A 22,160-nucleotide genomic window follows, 5' to 3' on the forward strand; every position below is an offset into this window, starting at 1 on the left:
TCTAGAACTAAAATAATAAAAATATCTGAATACAATAGTCAGTTACTCTTGTGGTTTCAAAAAACCCTGACTTTCAGGCTCTTGAATAATGGGAAGCAGGGGTTATTTAATGCATTTAAAATAGTTGGTCCTACTTTGGAAAGCTTTAATAAGCACACATGCATAAAGGTCAGAAAATAAATTTTATCTAGGTTAAATATAAATCTGAGACTACTAGTAGTATCATTAAAATTACATGACATATTGTCATCTGTTCTTTTTTTATTATTATTATTTAAGCCAACTGGCTACCATTTTCCACAAAACCACTGTGTCTTTAAAATGCAACAACAACTGACAGATTTTTCTTTGGAAGAGAGGAGACAGAGTAAGGGTAGGCTCAAGGCAGACTCAGAAAAAGGGCTCAAGTTCATGCTGTTTGGATGATCAGATAATATTTTTTAAACATTTACTTCAGAAACAAATTTTAATAAACTTATAACTGATCAAAATGTTTCAGAGAAATGGATCACTGGCACGGTACTGCTTCGGACTGAAATGTGAGCTGGTTCCCAGATTTAGGACTTGTAAAGCAAGAAATCACGATAGTAACATGATATCAACATTTAATCCATATTTAAAGGTATTTTAATTTGCATATATTCATAGGACACATTTATTTGTTAAAGGGAAAGAGAGAAAAATTTATGGAATTGATCTTCCAGAAAGAAGAAAAACTTCATGCTGTTTTATCTCACAATCACAGTTTAAGGAAAGCATCTGTTTTAACACAGACAATTGCCCTAAACCTCAAATATATATTGGCTTAGGTGAAAAAAAATTAAAACGCTGGGAGGGGAAGGATTTACTACATTGAAGTCCTTAAATAGTATATGAGATAATAGGTGTTTTTCATCAGTGTTTAATAAATATATATGGTATATGGGTAACATCGGTGCATTGTGAGATAATTATGTTCTCAAACTCATTTAGACAAATGTCAAAAACGTTTTCAAAACACAGTGGTGAAACATTAAAATAAGGCAGGTATTTTAAAATGTAATAGACAAAGGATGAGCAGGGTTCATAACCTCTGCTTTAGAAGAGGTTTCAAAACCTCTGCCTGCATCTTCAAAAGTATGATAATAATGTATTAACTGTGTTTATGCTTCTGGTAAATAAAATTACTAAATTGTGAACTGAAATACAGCCATTTTATTTACAAGTTCTATGCAAAATAGCCTAAAACAGAGAGAAAAGGGCTTTTACTAGAATGCGGTACTATCGATGAGCATGTAATAGCAATGGACCTGCCTATATTTCTGGCAAGCAGCAAGTACAGTCTACAAACCACTGATGGGCTAAACAAGCTATTAATGACAGTTGCTTTTCAACACTTAAAATGGCCAGACTGTGTTGCCTGACCACAAGGACAAGTAGGTCATCACTCTCAAATGTTATACAATATAAGAAGCATAAATGAGACCTCTGTGGGGAGAAAAAACCCACAGGTATGGCTCCAGAGTTCTTTTGCTATTCAACTATTAATAGAAAGCAAATCCCACTTAAAGTTGTAAATACTTATAACCCATTTTACTAAAAGATTTATCATCACTTATTTAACCTTCCACCTAGAGCTGAACAAGGTATTATTAGTTCTGGTGCCCAGCTCTAGCTCTGAAATATACAACTTAATATCCAGAACACAAATAAAGAAAAACAAAACTGGCCCTCTGCAACTCTCACAGAGTAGTAAGATGATGAAATTTTGGCCTTGTGTAAACCCATGGAGTGTCTGTCTCTCCCAATCATTCATAGGTTGCAGAATCATACTCATGACTGTATGGGGGATACATCTAGATTTTTCATCTGATTCAAGGGCCTTGTTCCCTGCCCACTTGTCTTTCAAGTCAATGCCTTTCAATGTACTTTTCTTTCTGGTGTTTGCTGGACCAGCAGCATTAGCCTCACTTGTTCAGTTCAGTTCAGTTCAGTCGCTCAGTCATGTCCAACTCTTTGCGACCTCATAAATCACAGCACGCCAGGCCTCCCTGTCCATCACCAACTCCCGGTTCACTCAAACTCGTGTCCATCGAGTCAGTGATGCCATCTAGCCATCTCATTCTCTGTCACCCCCGTCTCCTCCCACCTCCAATCCCTCCCAGCATCAGACTCTTTTCCAGTGAGTCAACTCGACGCATGAGGTGGCCAAAGTATTGGAGTTTCAGCTTCATCATCAGTCGTTCCAATGAACACCCAGGATTGATCTCCTTTAGAATGGACTGGTTGGATCTCCTTGCAGTCCAAGGGACTCTCAAGAGTCTTCTCCAGCACCACAGTCCAAAAGCATCAATTCTTCGGCGATCAGCTTTCTTCACAGTCCAACTCTCACATCCATACATGACCACGGGAAAAACCATAGCCTTGACTAGACGGACCTTGGTTGGCAAAGTAACGTCTCTGCTTTTTAATATGCTATCTAGGTTGGTCATAACTTTCCTTCTAACGGGAGCTTGCTAAACGTGGACTCTTAAGCCCCACCCCAGACCTAGAATTTAAACAGTATCTACAGGAGATTCATATGCACATTAAAGATGGAGGGGCACTGACCTAGGTCATGTTCTCTGACTCCTACGTATCTCCAGTTATTTGACTTTTTAGAAAAGAGAACAAGGGAAGCTTTAGAAATATCATACTGATCAGGATAATTCACTTCATTCTCTGCCCAAGGAGACATGGCACAGCAGTCCTTCTTTCAAGTCAGAAACAACCCCCAAAACTATTCTGACCTTAAAAAAAAGTGACAATTTTTCATTTAGCTCAACCCAATATATTCAGACCTTAAGCCCTCTCCCAAGAGGAAAGGATAGCATTATTTTTATAGATTACTAATAAAAAATAATAATAGCCATACTATAATCACATGACAAGATTCTATCTCCTGTACACTTTTATAATTGTAACAATAAAAATGTATGTGACTGTCAGCTACTTGACTCTAAAAAGAAAATATTTTAACCCCCATTGAGTATTTCAATAAGAGCTACAACTTACTATATTATCCAGAAGTTAAAAACATAAGAGGTAGAAAAACAGGGAGTCAGCTACCTTTGATATAACAGAGAACTCAGAGTCAATTGTCCGCAGTTAAGGACATCATTAATAAAACAAGTCAGAAGCAACATCACCACCTAATAACCACCTACCTCCACTCCTTCAACCCTACTGTGTTAACAGATACATACTGTGGTCACATCAGAAAGTCTTTAATTTGTATATGATTTTTCATCAAATAAAAAGTACTATTTCCTTAAGTTCATTATAAAATCTAACTAAACATGACATAGTAAGCAATGATTTTCTCTAAGTCTCTGAGTTGATATTCACACTGAACTCTGAGATGTTTTGTGTTCAATTCTGCTGACCATTCTGATCACTCTAGGAGGACTGCAGGGGACTGCATAGGATTCAAGTGCTATTGAACACTGATTTCTGACATTTTTCATTATAGATTTCTTTTTTGAGGCAAAAGTTTTCTAAGACACCTCCCCTTGCCATTGCCCCTGATAACAGTTTTAATACATAAATGGAAATAAAAACAAAAATCATCCTGAGGGAAAAAAAAAGTGCAACACTAAAATGCCAAAATAGTGAACACAGGCCCAGGAGCTGGTGTTAGCAGAGCACTAACTTGAGCAAAGGGGCTTGAAAATGAGTGAAACCAGAGGCAGCCTGAGGAAGCACTGCTTCTGGGAGAAAATCAGGTAAATAGAAAACATGCAAGAAAGTAGTAAGAAACAAAATGCTAAAAAGAAAAAAGCCATGCCAACCCCTTCCTCCCTGCCATCATCATCTGTTAGAGAATGATGCTTCAATGTATTGTGGAAGGTTTTCCCTGGTGGCTCAGACAGTAAAGAGTACACTTACAATGCAGGAGACCTGGGTTCGATCCCTGGGTTGGCAAGATCCCCTGGAGGAGGGCATGGCAACCCACTCTACTATTCCTGCCTGGAGAATTCCATGGACAGAGGAGCCTGGTGGGCTACAGTCCATGGGGTCACAAAGAGTCGGACATGACTGAGTGACTAAGCACAGTATATACTGCAGAAGATGGCACCCTTAAACCAGGAGCCCTGTCTACAAAACATCTAGGATTTTTAAAGGGAAGGAAGGGAGGGAGAAAGGGAGGCAGGGAAAAGAAGGGAAAGAAATAAAAATCACCCCGACATAGTAATCAGATTAAAACATTACAATAGATGAAAATTCTTCCCTTAAAACCAATTACAAAGCATAAGACTCATTTGGACAAATAATAGAAAGAAAACCTAGAATCAGACATTCAAAGAATAAAAACATAAATGTAAGGGGGAAATATTTCAGATATGAAGGATACATTATAAAGTACACAAAAAAGAATAAATCTCAATGAAAACTTAATAAGAAATACTGAATAAAACCAGAAAAACAATTGAGAGAATTAAAAACAAAAATAAAATAAAAATCTATAAAGGTAAAAATATAAGGCTGGTACCAGAGATATCTGGGATACCTGAATCTGGGAAAGATTGAAGGTGGGAGGAGAAGGGGACGACAGAGGATGAGATGGTTGGATGGTATCACTGACTCAATGGACATGAGTTTGAGTAAACTCCAGGAATTGGTGATGGACAGTGAGGGCTGTCGTGCTGCAGTCCATGGGGTCGCAAAGAATCATTCATAACTGAGCAACTGAACCGAACTTAACTAAACCAGAGATATCAAAAGCAGGATAATATTTCAAGAAAGTCAAAGAAAACTGTGAGCCAAGGATTTTATGTCCAGTCCAAGTTGTCATTCAAGTGGCAAGACTCCAGAAAAACAGCTTGGTATGTGCAAGATCTTGGGGAATATTGTACATAGGAGCCACAGCTAAACAGAGAAAGAACATAGTAAATATAATGATATGCAAGTAATTATGGAGTAATTTCCAGGATATACTAATGAGTGAAAAGAGCAAATTACAGTAAAAATATATACAATATGCTTTTTATAAGAAAGAAGAGATGGGAATACATACATATAAGTATATAGTTGCTGTTGCTGTTTAGTGGCTAAGTAGTGGCTGACTTTTTGGCAACCCCATGGACTGTAGCCCACCAAGCTCCTCTGTCCAGGGGATATCTATGCAAGAATACTTGAGTGGGTAGCCATTCCCTTCTCCAGGGGATCTTCCTGACCTGGGGATCAAACCGAGGTCTCCCACATCGCAGGCTTATTATTTACTGTGAGTCACCAGGATATATTCTTAATCTTATGAAAAGCATAGGAAGTACAAACAAGAAATTAATAAAATTTGCTATATACAAGAAATAGAGAATAGCTAGAAAGGAAGGGGGTAACACCTCTCTGAGAATATCAGAGTATACAATATTTTGACTTCTGAAAACATGTTAACCTTATGGATATTCAAGCATAATTAAATCAACAAGAATGGAAACAAAGGCACCTAAAATTAAATATGAAGTGAAGTGAAGTGAAAGTCGTTCAGCAGTGTCTGACTCTGCAACCGCATGAACTATACAGTCCATGGAATTCTCCAGGCCAGAATTCTGGAGTGGGTAGCCTTTTCCTTCTCCAGGGTATCTTCCCAACACAGGGATCGAACACAGGTCTCCCACATTGTAGGCGGATTCTTTATCAGCTGTGCCACAAGAGAAGCCCATAAATGGGAACAAATGAATGTGACTATATTTCAAATGATTAAACTATACTCAAGGGGAAAAAACTGCAAATAAATCTTGAAGTCTTTTAATTAAGTCTGTTTTCAAAAGATACAGTTGTAGTGATTTTGTAACTATTTTATGTATATTATATGATTGAGCAAATGGGTAAACATATTAGTGCTATAGGAGTCTGGATTCTCACTCTACATAAATACAAATATGAAATGGGGGAGAGCAAGGAAGAACTCTGTGGTTTGGATTGAAATTGGAGGCATCAGTGTGATTCATATGTTCTTAAAACTATCTATTTATGTACTAACCTCCCTCCCTCTATTTATCTGTCTAATCTAGGACTAAGTTCCTAGAAGTAAGAAAGTTCCAGAGAAAATGAGCACATCACATGTCCAGACCTTGACTCCTAAATACCATTCTCCTTGAAAATGAGATACAGTAATCTGCGACGAGTTGACTCACTGGAAAAGACTCTGATGCTGGGAGGGATTGGGGGCAGGAGGAGAAGGGGACGACACAGGATGAGATGGCTGGATGGCATCACTGACTCGATGGACATGAGTTTGAGTGAACTCCGGGAGTTAGTGATGGACAGGGAGGCCTGGCGTGCTGTGATTCATGGGGTCGCAAAGAGTTGGACACGACTGAACGACTGAACTGAACTGAATCTGAAGAAATGGCTGACTTTGGGAGTGGGACAGGGAAGGTATAAGATGACCCTGAAACATGTTTATCAGAAAATGAGGACGTGCTTAGGAAAAAAAAAAAAAGAGTATGTCGAAAGGACCCAGAAATCATCTCAAAAGAGGACTCTCTGGACAAATCTGGCACAATCTGAGTGACAAAGTAAATCAGAAAAGTAACTGAATAATCTGTTCATGAGTCTTTGCTCACAGTAAAAAGAAAAGTAAAATAAGAAGGATGGGCTTTTCTTTAGAGTAGAATGCACATCCATGCTCAGTCGTGTCTGACTCTTAGAGACCCTCTAGACTGTAACCCATCAGGCTTCTCTGTACATGGGATTTCCCAGGCAAGAATACTGTGGGAGTAGGTTGCCAATTCCTATTCCAGGTGATCTTCCTGACCCAGGGACTGAACCCACATTTTCTGCATTGGCTGGTGGATTCTTTACTTACCACTGAGTCAATGGATCATACACCTTCCTAGAAACATAAAACCTGGGACCTTATAGTAGAATGCTGGCTCCTAAATACAGGAGAGTAGTAAAGCTGGAAAAATCTCATTTTCTCAATCATCAGGCAAGAATTATCAATGGATCACCGGGCACCAAGCTTCAAAGACTGTGTTTAGAATTTAAACCATATATAGTCTTTATGGATGGTAGACAAGTGTGTGAGAAGATAAATAAAATGGTATTGGGGAGTATACTAAAAGAAATTTAAGCTAAGAATGACATGCTGGACAGTTCACAGGAAAAGGTGGCAACACAGATAGAAAGGAATAATGAAATAAAGACTGAATCAGGGCTTGAGAGATTGTGACAAATAAATGAATCAACCCCTGAAGAGGTCTGAGGGAAACAAAGTCCATCCATCTTACTCTTCACACCTGCTTTCTCCCTTCCAGGGTTACAGATACTATATATATCAAGAAGAGCCCATAAACAGAGTACGAACAGGGCAACTATGTATGTGTCCTTGTAAATATAACATACTTCATATGTCATTTTTCTTAACTAAATTTAAATTTGTACTGGATTCTACCCTCTCTCAGGACAATGCTAATTTTCTATGACAATTGAAGTAAATTTGGAAAGAAAAAGACTGAAGAAGGCTACATAAATAGAAGAAACTAATTCTAAATGTGTGGGATGCTCTTCTCATTTTATTTTTACACTACATATATATTTAAAAATCAATCTATTAGAATCTGTACTTCTAACTGTATTTGGCATACAGTCAATTCAAAGAAAGAGCACAAGGGCTAGAAGGCAAGGGCTAGCAGTACTGTTGAGCTGGTAAGTGAAGAGATAACAAACCTAAGAAGCCCAGAGTTGCTGGATTGACAGGTTTCTCTAGCGCTTAACCAATGACTTCTTACATTTACTTCCTTTTAGACAGTTATAAAGAATATCATTAACTTTACTGAATATTATTAGCGTATAAAGCAATACATATATGTATATATGTGATATTATGCTATGTATTTATAATGTTGTTAATAGTTCACAGTCAGTGGGTCAATTTTACAATGTTAAGCTATAGAGTTTGAATAACTGAGGTAAAATGCATTAAAAATCATCTCCTTCCACTACCTGTTATATTAATCCTGGCTCTCTGATCCCTAAAATGTATTATCTTTGAAATACATTTGATGTATATGACTCAGATAAAAAGTAAATATAACTTAAGAGTCAAGAATGGGAAATAATAATTTAACAAACCATTACTCCTGACTTTAATTAATAAAAGTGGCTATACTTCATCAAAGGCTTTAAAATACCTATAGTTGAAGAATTCTGTTTAGATGAAATCTTATTTTAAAAGTTTAAAAGTAAACAAAATATCTAAAAATGGGCACTGTTCTGGCTAAAATGGGCAGTGGAAGCCTGGAGTGCTCTTTGCTGTGGGGAGAAAACCTGGCACCCCAGGGCAGTTAGAAAACCACTGCTGCACAAGATTACAAGTCGAGTATAAATGCAAGAAATTGTCACTGAAAACAAATTCATACTAGTTAAGTATGAAAAAATATAAAACGTAAACAAAGGAAGAATCTAACTTGCTTACTGATGAATACGAATCACATAAATATAAAGTATTTTTATTAAATAATAATTTACTAGAGATTGGCACTATGTTAACTGTTCTTCCTTGTTATAAGCTGCCAACTGATACTGGCATTAGATATTTTAGATTAATATTTTTATTGCAATGTCCATATGTATCTCCTAAACATATGCTGTACTATTAAGTGCGAAATGAAGATTCAAAAATAATTTTTAATAATGAGAATAACAATGTTATTTATTTACTTCTAATCTGGAAATACATACATAGTTCAATTTTTCTAATTTGGTTATTGTGTTCTGCTTCTAATAATTAATCTGTAATTTTTAGTATGATTTAATCACTTGGAAAAGTATAGATTTCCTCAGTTTCCTTTAGTTAGTGAAAGAAAAACCAAAAATTCTTTCAACTCTAAAACTGCTATAAATAAAAATAGAGCTGCTCCTATTTGCTCTTGTGTGAGCAGAACAAAAGCACATCAATAGTTAACAAAGCTACAATATGATAGGTGAATGAAGTCTTGCATGAAAAAAGTACTTAGATTGTATTTACAAAAGAATCTCTATCATTAATTATTCAACATTTGGATCTGACCAGAAACCAGAGTATGACTTTATAATGCTCTGTTTAAATGAACTACTTAATGTTGTAATGAACACTCAATGTGGTGAGCTCAATGAATTTTGGACCTGGTCTAATACAGCAGTTTTCCAACTTTTTGATCAATGGACAGATTTTAATGTTAAGTCACTTGGAATTTCACTTGTGCTTCAAAAATGTTTACTTAAACCGAAAATTCTGCATCTCAATTATTTTATATTCTAAAACTGAATATAGTTTAAACCAATGCATTATTCATAAAGCAAAGACATTAGGAAAAACAAAGCTGTGCACTTCTTTCAAAGCCGTTAAATTGCTAAAACATACCACATTTATGCATGCAATATTTGATTGTTTTTTCTTAAAACACAAGCTTGTTTTTGTCAGATCAAGATATGCCAAAAATTCTACACCAAACATTTTTGTTTATAATTAAAGCAATCATCAATCCAAGGATTGTCATCCATTTTATTTCATCTCTACATCAAAAAAAAAAAAAGTAATTTAAAAAAAATTTAATTCCCTTGAAATGATAAGATAAATGAAAATGTAAGTGCCTTCACATAATAACAGTAAGCTGACCCTTTGGGAAATGGTTGACTTTCTCAATACAAGGTATTCAAAGCTCATTCAAAAGTGTTCATTTAGAATGCAGATATCAAAGATGATGCAAATGTTCAAGAGAAAATTAGAACTTACCAGATGTTCTAATCCAGCTTTGATGTTTCCAGAGTCCCTAAAATAGAAGAATAAAAGTTTAAAATACTTGTTAAACCCTCATCTGCTATAATTTATCTTTACTTCAAAAATATTTTACAAACCCCTGTAATTTTTTCATATATCTGTCCTAATGTTCATAATAACCCTGTTTTTAAGGACAGAACAATTTCTTTAGGAACAGATAATTTATTTATATCTAATATTAGTATTAACACTAAAATTTATATTCGTCTAATAAAATGTTTCAGATTTTTCAAAGTCAGTAGAGAACAACAAAAAAAAATCAAACATATTATCATTTTACTATTTGTACACTATATTTTACATTAGCTTTTTCATTAGTTTATTTTTTAACATTTATTATGAAAATGTTCAAACATACAGATTCTATCTACCACCTAGATCTGACATTTTATCTACCATCTACAATTGACATTTAACTATATTTGCTTTATCAAATGCCCATCCATCAATAGGTGCATTTTTATACAAAGAATATGCACAAAATAATATTTATCAGTGCACAGCTGATAAATTTTTTCCTGCCATTAATTTTATCAACTTAGTGCCCACTATAAATCAGAACCTAAAATTATAATATTGAAAAATTAATCACCAATGAAAACACAAACATCAAATATCACAATATATATTTTAAGTACTTGATTTCTTGCTTTTCACTTAAAAAAAAAAGTGCTGATGAGACAAAATACAAATAACTGTACAAGTAGCAAAGATACTTTAAATACACATTTGGTGGAATATGGCAATAGTTGGATGTTTTTCCTGATTTCAGTTAATGCTAATTTATTAGTGAGAAATGGACTTTCCCTATTCTCACTCTGATCAAGCAGTATTTTAATTCCATTATTAACACCATACCTTATTTGCTTTAACACAAAATTATACTTCTACTACAATGCAGAAAATAATTATGGAACATCTTACAACAGTACTGCATTCATGATGTTTAATCTTTTCCCCACAACTATTTTTCTCTGAAGGAGTCCCAATGTTATTTCTTTTCTCTTTATTTTGTCTCCAATTGATTTTTGCCAAATATATTGCCTTGTTATATAATCTTTTTTCAAATTTCCCTATCTTTTCCCTTTGGAGCAACTGCTTGAAAACTATACTAGTGACTTCCAATGTTTCCTTTCACTGCCCAGTCTGGCATCTTGGGAATAAACTCCACAGTCTACTGATTAGTACTCCTCTTTAGCCATTCTCTTTTCTGCTTCTCACAATGTTATATAATCAACATTTTAAAATTTAAGGATTTCTGAAACTCATTCTCTGGATACAGTTCTAATGACAAATGACAGAAATAGATTGCAACAAGGCGTGTCACAGCAGGCCAGTAACTACATAATTATTTTTACCTTTATTATTATAAGATTAATATATTTATTAGAGCTGGAAGTCTGGTGAATTTTTAAGTGTTGACAAGGAAGTTTTCATATAACTTATAATGTGTAATTTAAAATTTAAACAAAAATAATAATACACACAGTAAAACATCTGACAGTGTAATATGTTTGTATGTGTGTGTGTATGCAGTAATATGTTTGTGTATGTGTGTATGCATACTACAACAAAATTAAATCTTCCTATCACTCACCCCTAGTTCTCAATCACTGATATTAGCTATTTATTTGTCCTTCCAAAGACAGTCTATGCATGTGTGTGCATACTTCTGTGTGTGTCTGTGTGCTTCACCTCTATTTTTCTTTTCAACCCAAACAGAAGCATACTATATACATTGCATTGTTCCTGAACTCAGCAATCTATGTTAGAGTGTTATATTTATACTATATAATTCACATCTATTTCATTTTTCCCCTTGGGTACATTTTCACACCATGGTTCTTATTGGAAAATAATGCAGTATAAGAGAACAAAAATGCTCAGATTCAAAGTAGAAGTCCATAATTTATTATCTGAAACCACTGAGGCTAGACATGTCTCATAGGAATATTTTGGACTTTTTTGGTACTCTGTTTTGGTATATGGATATGCTTTACACTCATTGGATTTATCTCTGTGTTATCTACTATTTGAAATGTTCAAAAGGATCCGCTATACTGGTATTTATGTTTAAGCCAGTTTAATCAAATTTGGCATTGTTTATATATTCAAGTTTTTTTCAATGTTTTGTTGAATATGAATTTAATAAATTGAGCACTAAAGTTTAAAAACAAAATAAGAAAAACAAACAAACAAAGAATATTTGGGGTTTTAAGAAAAGTAATAAGGTACAGACGGTGTATGTCATAAAACACTGACAGCAATACTTGAAGCAGCATCTCATCATCATACATATTAATAATTCTGAAAGGAAAATATGAATGTCCACACCAAGTGGGATAAACAAAAATGATAAACAGCTTCATTTAAGGGTAGGTTTTGCTGTAAACTGACTTTATCACAAACTTAGGGAAAATCTCTCAGTTTTCTGAGTTATTTGTATTTTGGAATCAAGGATAAGAAACTATTCTATAAAAAAGAAAGACTGGCTATCTATTGCTTCATTATGTTTCCAAGGAATTCCTTAAATTAAATGATTTTAGGAAATACACATTTTGAATGACACACCTGAAAGAAAACTAACCATCTTCCTTGACACGTGTCCCTTTCCTTCGCTACCAAATATAAACAAATATAATCAACCACAAGGTCCTGGCTATCCAACATTCTTAATTAACATTTAGTGTTAACCACTTCTTTCTATCTTCACAACTATGTCTTATTTTAGGCCATCATCTTTTCTCTCTCAGATTATTGCAAAGCTTCTTAATGGGCCTCAATGACCCCTTCCTTGCCCTGTGTCAATTCATTCTCCATAAGAGAGCAAGATCTTTGTAAAATTAAGCTTGATCATGTCAATTTTCTTCTTAAAATCCATGACATACTATACTATGGTATACTATATGGTATGGTTTGGTACTAAACTCCAATTTAATCCCCTCTGTTATTCGTCAAAGCTATACCACGTGGAAAGTGGTAGCAAATACCATAACAAACTACAATCTAAACAAAACCTCCTATGGAGGTTTCTCACAAATGAAGCAATGAACTCTTCCCATGCATTCACATCACAAAATTCCCATACTTTGGACTGTAGCCCACCAAGCTCCTCTGTCCATGGAATTTTTCAGGCAAGAATACTAGAGTGGGTTGCCATTTCCTACTTGAGGGAATCTTCCCAACCCAGTAATCGAACCCACATCTCTTGCATCTCCTGCATTGGTGGGCAGATTCTTTATCACTGCACCACCTGGGAAGCCCCCCTGGGTAGATCTACCCAGCCCTACCCATAACACTCAAAGAACCAAGGCAACTGCAACAGTGAGGGGTTGTTTGGGAGAACAGTATTGGGAGTTTTGTGTATGTGTGTGGTAGATAGTGGGTGGTTGTTTTGCTTTGCTTTGTTTTGGGTTGTTTTTTAAAAAGCAGGAGGACACTATGGGGAAAAAGTGGTTGATTGAGGCCACAGTAGAACAATTAATCTGGATAAGCATAAGCTAGAGCCTAGACTTTTACCCCTACCCTTAGATTAAAATTACTAGCCAAGGCAGCTGAATGTTGCAAGGAAATAAAGGAGACATCCACAAGGCAAATTTTTAAGAACTCTGAGGTGTTCTTAAACATAACAGAAAAACAACAAAGAAAGTAACTTCATACAGAGAAAACAGACTGAGCCAGAATATAAGTATAATAACATATTCAAAGATAGGGGAAGATTTTTAGAAATTAAATATAAAAAATGGTTATAAAAAATAATCAATATGAGATAATGAGTATTAGAAATACAATAGTTTGAAATAAGCAACCCAGAGGGTGAACTGAAAGCACAATAACTACAGACCAAGAATGAATTAGTGAGCTAGAACACTGGGAAAGAACTCTCCTAGAAGGCCATAGGAGAGGTATGAAAGAACAAACAAGAGTAAAATTAAGAACAGGAGTAGAATTATGATCATCTATATAATAAGAACCCTAGAAGGAAAGCAAAGACAAAATAAAAGGGAATAAGTATTTGAAGAAACAGTGACACAAATTTCCTAGATATAGAAATACTCAAATCTTAGACTGAAAGGGTACATACAGCAGTGAACAGGAGAATTAAAGAAAAATCACAGCAAAGTATTATATAAAGATAATTAAGGCTATACTATTATAGATCAAGAGAAAAGTTTAAAAGTTTCCAGAAAGAAAAAGCACACTCCTCTATAAAAGATTAGCACTGACATCAGATTACTTAACACTAATGCCAGACAATGGAGTGTAAGCTTCCAAGAGAAAGTGAATAAAAAGCTGTGAACCTAGAATTAATATTCAACAAATAACTATTATTTAAATTAAAGGAAAAATAAAGAAATATTCAGCATACAAAGTCTTAGGAAATTCACTATACAAAGACATTATATGAAAAAAGTTCTGAGGAATACAATAAGAAGAGAAAAAAATTCAGGAAGAAGCAAGCAAGCAAAATAAGGCAAGTGAAGTCTGGCATGGAACATAGTAATTACTTCAATATCAGTAATCAGTGACTAAAAAGAAAACTAAAGAAAGGTCATCTAACAAAAATACCAGAGAAGATTCTTAGATTGGGTGTAAAACAAATCTAGGGATGTGCGATTTACAAGAGACATGAGACAAAAAGGATTCACAACAGTTTCCAAAAAAGAGATAACCAGGCAAACACAAACCAAAACAAAGTTGGGTTAGTGACTTTCATGACAAAATACATTTAAGCCACTTTGTGGCACAGTTGGTAAAGAATCCACCTGCAGTGCAGGAGTTCACCTGCAATGAGGAGACCTGGGTTCGATTCCTAGGTTGGGAAGATACCCTAGAGAAGGAAATGGCAACCCACTCCAATATTCTTGCCTGGGATATACCATGGACAGAGGAGCTTCACAGGCTACAGTCCATGGGGTCACAAGAGTTGGACAGAACTTAGCGCCTAAACCACCACCCCTGCATATATGTATACATTTATTTGATATGTATATGTTTTGCTATATATATATTTTGATATGTATATATTTTGCTATATATATATTTTGATATGTATATATTTTGCTATATACACGTGTATACACATAAATACACACACCGAAGAAGGCCATTCTCTTCAAGTAAAGAATATAACAGATCAAGTGACAATGAAAGTGAATGCTGCTCAGTCGTGTCTGACTCTTTGCAACCCCATACAGTCCATGGAATTCTCCAGGCCAGAATACTGGAGTGGGTGGCCTTTCCCTTCTCCAGGGGATCTTCCCAACCCAGGGATCGAACCCAGGTCTCCAGCATTGTGGGCAGATTCTTCACCAGCTGAGCCATCAGGGAAGCTCAAGAATAATGGAGTGGGTAGTCTATCTCTTCTTCAGTGGATCTTCCCGACCAAGGAATCAGACCGGGGTCTCCTGCTACACAGGCAGATTCTTTACCAGCTGAGCTACCAGGCCAGCCCCATAACAGAACAAGACGTTTTCATTTATATCTTGAAGGTTTGAATATTTGTAAAGCTTAATATGTATCATAGCTTGGGACACCAAAGTTTCAACAAATTCTTCATGAAAATCAGTTTTGCTTAGTCTTACAAGGAAGGGTGGTGATCTCAAAATAACACAGATAAACCATAATGAGTACATAAATACTACATGAGAGAGCATGATGTATAATACCAGTTCTAGAAGTAAAATATCTTAAATCTAAGTTCTACAACAAAACAGTTGAATGAGCTTGGATAATAATCCAACTTCTCTGAAGCTCAAATGGTTCACCTATGATGTGCAGATTTTTTAACTCTTGTTTTACCTAACACATAGGGTGGCTGTGAAAAAATAAGCAAGATAAAGTATATGAAAGTACACTATATATTGTAATATGCTATATAAATCTGTTACTGTGATAAACACAAAAGTCTTTAAGAGTGGTTCCAAAAGGCTAAAACATTTTATTTTTTTTAATAGAGAGGTAAGATTCAAGACATTGACTGAAGGATCTTGCAACAAATGGTATAAAGCCTGTCCTCTTTAGTGTGGTCTGTCTCTTGGGTTGTCCCTGTCATGACTTCATCAATATTTGTGCAACTCCTTTTGCCCTGTGCTGAAAGCAGACTTAATTCAATTATAGGTCTCAAAACTGATAAAATGGTCCTGAAGTGGAAAATGGGAAGAGATTATTGGCAAATGAATAAAGATTTGTATCGAACTAACACACAGGAGTACAGCAGGTCTTTTTTTAATCATTCCCTGTCTTAAATCTTCTGGGAACCATGAGTTTCCCTTCCCCTCATGCAGCACATCGATTTCTGAATTAGACTGCAATATTAAATAATTAATATACTTGCCATGATTGATGTTTTGCATTAGTTGAATATTAGGTTATCAATCAAAATCCACTTGGTTTAATGTAATAATATTGAAAAAGTGTCACGGGCTGTTCATCCAATTTGTAGTTGAGGCAGCACAGATAGTTATGTTGGCATAACACAAGGCTTTAAAGCAGGAAATGCAGTGGTTCAACATGTATGAGGCAGACAACTTGAAACTAACTGGGACAAGGCTGAGGTTGTCCTAAATAAACCTTGAGACACTTGTCAGTGTTGATGTTAGGTCTCCTTCCAGTAAGAGCCATGCATCAATCACACTATGGCAGACAAGAATAAAATTAAAATAAAGTTACTGATTTACCTTTGTGGCAAACAGATTTCATTATTCTGACAAAGAAAACATGCTCTAAATCTAGATATTGCTATTATAAAGCTTATACTCTTAAGAAATTTCTAAACAAATAGACTGATTGTTTAGATCTATCTTACTAGGAAGGGATCAACACTTTAAAAAAAATGTGAGAACAAATTACACCAAAATAATGATTCGGGTTTTAAAATGGTCTAAGGGAATCTGGTCAAGGAGTCACAATTAATAATAGTATTTATTTTTAAAAAACAACATTCCATTTGATGATGACATTCTCTTTTGTATCAAAATTGTAAACTATGAACCTGGAGAAAAATTTTTAATTGCTTGCTTCTCCTAGTAAATTTTACTCATCACTCCTATTAAACCAATCTAAAATCTATTATGAATTGACTTATATAAGCAATATTTTATAACAAACTAAATGAAAGACATCCAAAAGAAAAGTAACTGGTTGGGTGGGAAGTAGAAAAATAACAAAATAAAATATAAACCAAAACCATTTCAGAAAGCAAGCCAAAAATCAGTGAGTATCTATTACAAAATAGAAACTATAATACATGTAACTAAATAAAGTAGCATGAAAGTCTCATTTCATTCACCAAGAAATAAAAGATTAAATGTATTTATAATCAGTAATGTACATGTATTAACCCACATAAAATATGCATACATACAATAATTGTGAAAAACAGTTTAACTTAAGTAATAAGGTTTTCATAGGTTTTTGGTTATGAACTAAGCATATTATCCACATTTAAAAGATTATTATGCTGTAGTTTTCTACAACTATAAGAAATAAGATCACAGCTAACTTTGTACTCTCACATAAAGCAAAAATCTATGTGAGCTGGGTTTTTTTTTTTCTTTTTATAATGGCAGTCAAGGTTTTTAAAAGCCTGAGTTATACGTTATAAACATATCTACATCTATCTCAAATAATAACACGTTTTTACATGTATAAGACCTTTTCTGTTAGTATCAGATGTTATTAATGAAAAATCTGGTAATATTATAAATTTAAGAAAAACAGGGTTCAAAATCCAACTCTACTGCTTAACTAAATAACTTTGTCAGGATATATATCTTTTCTAATTTGCCATTCTTAAATTCAAATCAAGGATTGAAGATAATCAGCATGCATATACCAGCATTCAATAATTACTGGTTCAGTATGACAGATTAATGGACCACATTTCACTTTCAAAATCAAGAAATACCTTTATAGATGTTAGCTTTTTTAACCACCAAAAAATCTATTTCAACTGTTAATACTTACAAATGAAAGGCAGTCTACTTTTCAAATAAATACACAAAAACAGCTTGGCCCAATGGACAGCATCCAATAAAAGTGCCATCTATATCTTGACATAAGTACATTCTTCTATCCTGATCTCTTTGAATGGAAGCAGAATTTAAAAGTACACTGAAGAAAGTAAGCAGAAATAATTTCTTAATAACCTAATTTTAAAAATATTTTTAACCCCAATAAAAAAAATACAGAATATCACCAAGTTCCAAGAAGATCTTCCTGAAATTCTCAGATTCAACTTACTAGGTTTGGTTAGAATTCTCAGTACTTTTCTCCTGATTGGAAAATACCTTGAAAATTAGTGGATCTGAATATATATTTTTTATATATATATATATATAAATATATAGGAGACCAAGCACAGCATCCAGTTTGTGGACTGGTGCCCCACTGGCTTCAAGGTTGGCATTAACTACCAGCCTCCCACTGTGGTACCTGGTGGAGACCTGGCCATAGTACAGCAAGCTGTGTGCATGCTGAGCAACACCACAGCCATTGCTGAGGCCTGGGCTCACCTGGACCACAAGTTTGATCTGATATATGACAAGTGTGCCTTTGTTCACTGGTATGTGGGTGAGGGCATGGAGGAAGGAGAGTTTTCTGAGGCCTGTGAGGACATGGCTGCCCTTGAGCAGCCCATGTCTCCTATATAAATATATAGGAGAAGGAAATGGCAACCCACTCCACTATTCTTGCCTGAAAAATCCCATGGATGGAGGAACCTGGTAGGCTACAGTCCATGGGGTCGCAAAGAGTCAGACATGACCGGGCAACTTCACTTTCACTTTTCACTTTTTCAAATATATATTCTTAGGTGACCAGATAGCATAACGGTAGTTTTCAAACATTTGTATTTTACAAGTAGTTACTGATCTGACCAATTATTATTTATAATAAATTTGCTCTAGAATTTATAAATCATTTACACAAACAGTGTACTATAGTTACTGAATTTTATGTGTACTATTCTCTTTTTAAAAGTATTTAATTAGTTTCACAAATATTACTGAGCATCCATTATATCAGGACAAGTTTAAACATATTAAACAGCTGAGGACTTAGGATACACACACAGTTTATTCCAATGGGAAGCTGTAACACTTAAATTGGTATGTACTGTAAGTTACATTTATTCAGATAAACAGTTTCGGGATGTCACAAAAAGGCCTACATGAGAAAGAAAAGAGGTTTTCATATTTTCCAAGTTACTGTCTAAACAACAGTCTCAGATGAAGAAAAACTAAGAGAATTCATCACAAGTAGATCTGATATTTAAAAAACTGCTAAAGAAAGTGCTTCAGACCAAGGGAAATTTATACTAGAAAAAGAACTGAACATTGAGAATGAAAGAAGAGCAAATGAAATATACTTACTGAGTACCCTCATACCTTACTTAGGCCCCATGATAAATTCTAAAGTGAAAGAAAGTGAAAGTGAAGTCGCTCAGTCATGTCTGACTCTTTGCGACCCCGTGGACTGTAGCCTACCAGGCTCCTCCGTCCATGGGATTCTCCAGGCGAGGATCCTAGAGTGGGTTGCCATTTCCTTCTCCAGGGAAACTTCCCTACCCAGGGATAGAATCTGGGTCTCCCGCATTGCAGGCAGATGCTTTAACCATTGAACCACCAAGGAAGCTATGATAAATTCTAAGTGGATTATAAAAACAATAACAACAAAATAAACAAACATTATCGATGAAAAGTACCTTGGATTTTTAATCCATAATGTCAAACCAAGGTGAATACATGAAATAGCTAACGTCTAAGCCAGGCAAGGAAAATGCATGTGAACGTGCTACCTATGTGCTATTTCCATATGCAGGACTAAGGCTCTCAATCAGTGGCAAACCTCTTTCCCACTGAAGCCAGATGTAGTTCAAGAATCATTCTTAACACTGTGCTCTAAGGAGTCACTGCCAATTGTCTGCAGTGAGCAAGTGAGATGCAACTTGCTTGCCACCACCCCTTTCAACCCATGTGCTTGACCTGGTTCATGAGAAATTTAGAAGAGAAACAGTCATGTGTGTTAGAGTGGTTGGAAAATATTTCAAAGACGAGGGGTAATTTTAGCAGGATCCTGAAGGATTAATTTCATTTGAGCAAAGTGGGTAAGCAGAAAAGAGGCAGGAAGAACAAGCCCAAAGGTCCCACGTGATCTGTTAGAGGTCAAGTAAGGAGAACAGCCTACCCAGAATAGATGCATTAAAAGGTTATATATTTCTTTTCATCTTCAATTTTAAGTAATTTTTATATGTAAGTTTTCAGGGGTATTATGTACAATTGTGTATGTTGCTCATTATGTGGGAGGAAAAGAAAAACCAAACGGGGCAGTAGAAGCTAAAAGCTATATGCCCCGGCCAAGCAGTGCATTCCGGTGCGGTGCTGCATTCATCAGAAAGGATGGCTTTTCCGATTAGGCAAAGGTGCCGTATGGACTAGCAGTCCCACAAATAACAATGATTATTATACAGAAATTAAAAATCACATCTGGTTCTAATGAAGAAGAAACTAAAAGTCACATGACATCCTATCAACCAAGATAATACCTCAACATGTTTTAGTTTTTCCCTCCCATCTTATATAAGCAAACAAATACATTTATTTTCTTACAAGTATGGAATAGTCATTGGTTTATTATGTACTTACATAGCTTAAATTTTTTCATCACTTAATTATATACTATAAACAGCTGTTGAAGTATCAATAAATGTTTATATATAATATTTTTACTGTTTACATACTATTCTGTTCATAAAACTACAACAGGTTAACATATCCACTACTCTTAGAAACTTGCATTGTTTCTTATTTCTAATTCTAAATAAAATGACGGTGTAAAAAAAGGATAATTGATCGTGAGATTTTAAAAATTATTTATGAATTTTATGTTATCTTTATTCCTCTTGCAGGACTAACGTAAATAATTTTTAAAAGGGCAAATAAATCAGTATATTTCACCTCTAGAACTTAAGCCTAAATAAATTTATCTACTCTATTTGTTAAATATTAATTTATATTTAAATATAGTTATCATTTATAATAAATACAATTAAATATAAATTTCTACTTTAAAGAAAGTTCTTTATCATAAACTAATGTTCCAAAAGCTTCCTAAAAGCAAAATCTACTTATATGTGTAAACAGTAAACAATTCTAAATAGATGATAACAAACACATATAAGTATTCTACTAACATCTTCAAAGGCTAAAACTAAGAGAAAATGCATCACATTTATTTTTCCTGAGAAAAGCAAACTTTCAATAACTCAAAATTGTTTATTCAATTATTAAAGTCGTTTGATGCTTTTTTCTCTTCCCTCTGATGTTTTCCTTTGTAACCAGACTGATACTCTAAAAGGAAACAAAAAACTAATCTATGATTTTAATCTGGTAAGCACCTAATAGTGTTAGCAAATAAAACTACAGTATTAAACTCTTCAGCATATAATTCAAGATTCTCCTCAAATCAAACAATTTGCCATTTCCTAAAGAATTCTTTGCATTTCTTGGTACTCAAATCCTTGATCATTATTTATTAATAAGTAAACTGATCTTAGTATTTTCTTCCAATCCCAAAGAAAGGCAATGCAAAAGAATGCTCAAACTACCACACAACTGCACTCATCTCACATGCTAGTAAAGTCATGCTCAAAATTCTCCAAGCCAGACTTCATCAATATGTGAACCGTGAACTCCCAGATGTTCAAGCAGGTTTTAGAAAAGGCAGAGGCACCAGAGATCAAATCGTCAACATCCGCTGGATCATGGAGAAAGCAAGAGAGTTCCAGAAAAACATCTATTTCTGCTTCATTGACTATGCCAAAGCCTTTGACTGTGTGGATCACAATAAACTGTGGAACATTCTGAAAGAGATGGGAATACCAGACCACTTGACCTGCCTCTTGAGAAACCTGTATACAGGTCAGGAAGCAACAGTTAGAACTGAACATGGATCAACAGAATGGTTCCAAGTAGAAAAAGGAGTACGTCAAGGTTGTATATTGTCACGCTGCTTATTTAACTTATGTGCAGAGTACATCATGAGGAACGCTAGGCTGGAAGAAGGGCTGGAATCAAGATTGCTGGGAGAAATATCAATAACCTCAGATATGCAGATGACACTACCCTTATGGCAGAAAGTGAAGAGGAACTCAAAAGCCTCTTGAGGAAAGTGAAAGAGGAGAGTGAAAATGTTGGCTTGAAGCTCAACATTCAGAAAACAAAGATCATGGCATCTGGTCCCATCACTTCATGGGAAATAGATGGGGAAACAGTGTCAGACTTTATTTTTTGGGCTCCAAAATCACTGTTGATGCTGATTGCAGCCATGAAATTAAAAGACGCTTACTCCTTGGAAGGAAAGTTATGACCAACCT

General features: G+C 34.9%; 1 protein-coding gene across 2 annotated transcripts in view; it reads right to left on the bottom strand.

The window, feature by feature from the left end:
- Positions 1 to 22,160, bottom strand: part of RSRC1 (arginine and serine rich coiled-coil 1) — a 452,228-nt gene that overhangs the window by 243,472 nt on the left and 186,596 nt on the right. For both annotated transcript variants that reach the window (XM_055410889.2, XM_055410879.2), the window contains exon 5: positions 9,740 to 9,776. In XM_055410889.2, coding sequence (XP_055266864.1) covers positions 9,740 to 9,776 — 37 coding nt within the window. The remainder of the gene's footprint in view (positions 1 to 9,739; positions 9,777 to 22,160) is intronic.

This window comes from Moschus berezovskii, chromosome 1 (assembly GCF_049115385.1).
Source record: "Moschus berezovskii isolate FMDL1 chromosome 1, NW_MosBer_1.0, whole genome shotgun sequence".
NCBI classification, from domain to species: Eukaryota; Metazoa; Chordata; class Mammalia; order Artiodactyla; family Moschidae; genus Moschus; species Moschus berezovskii.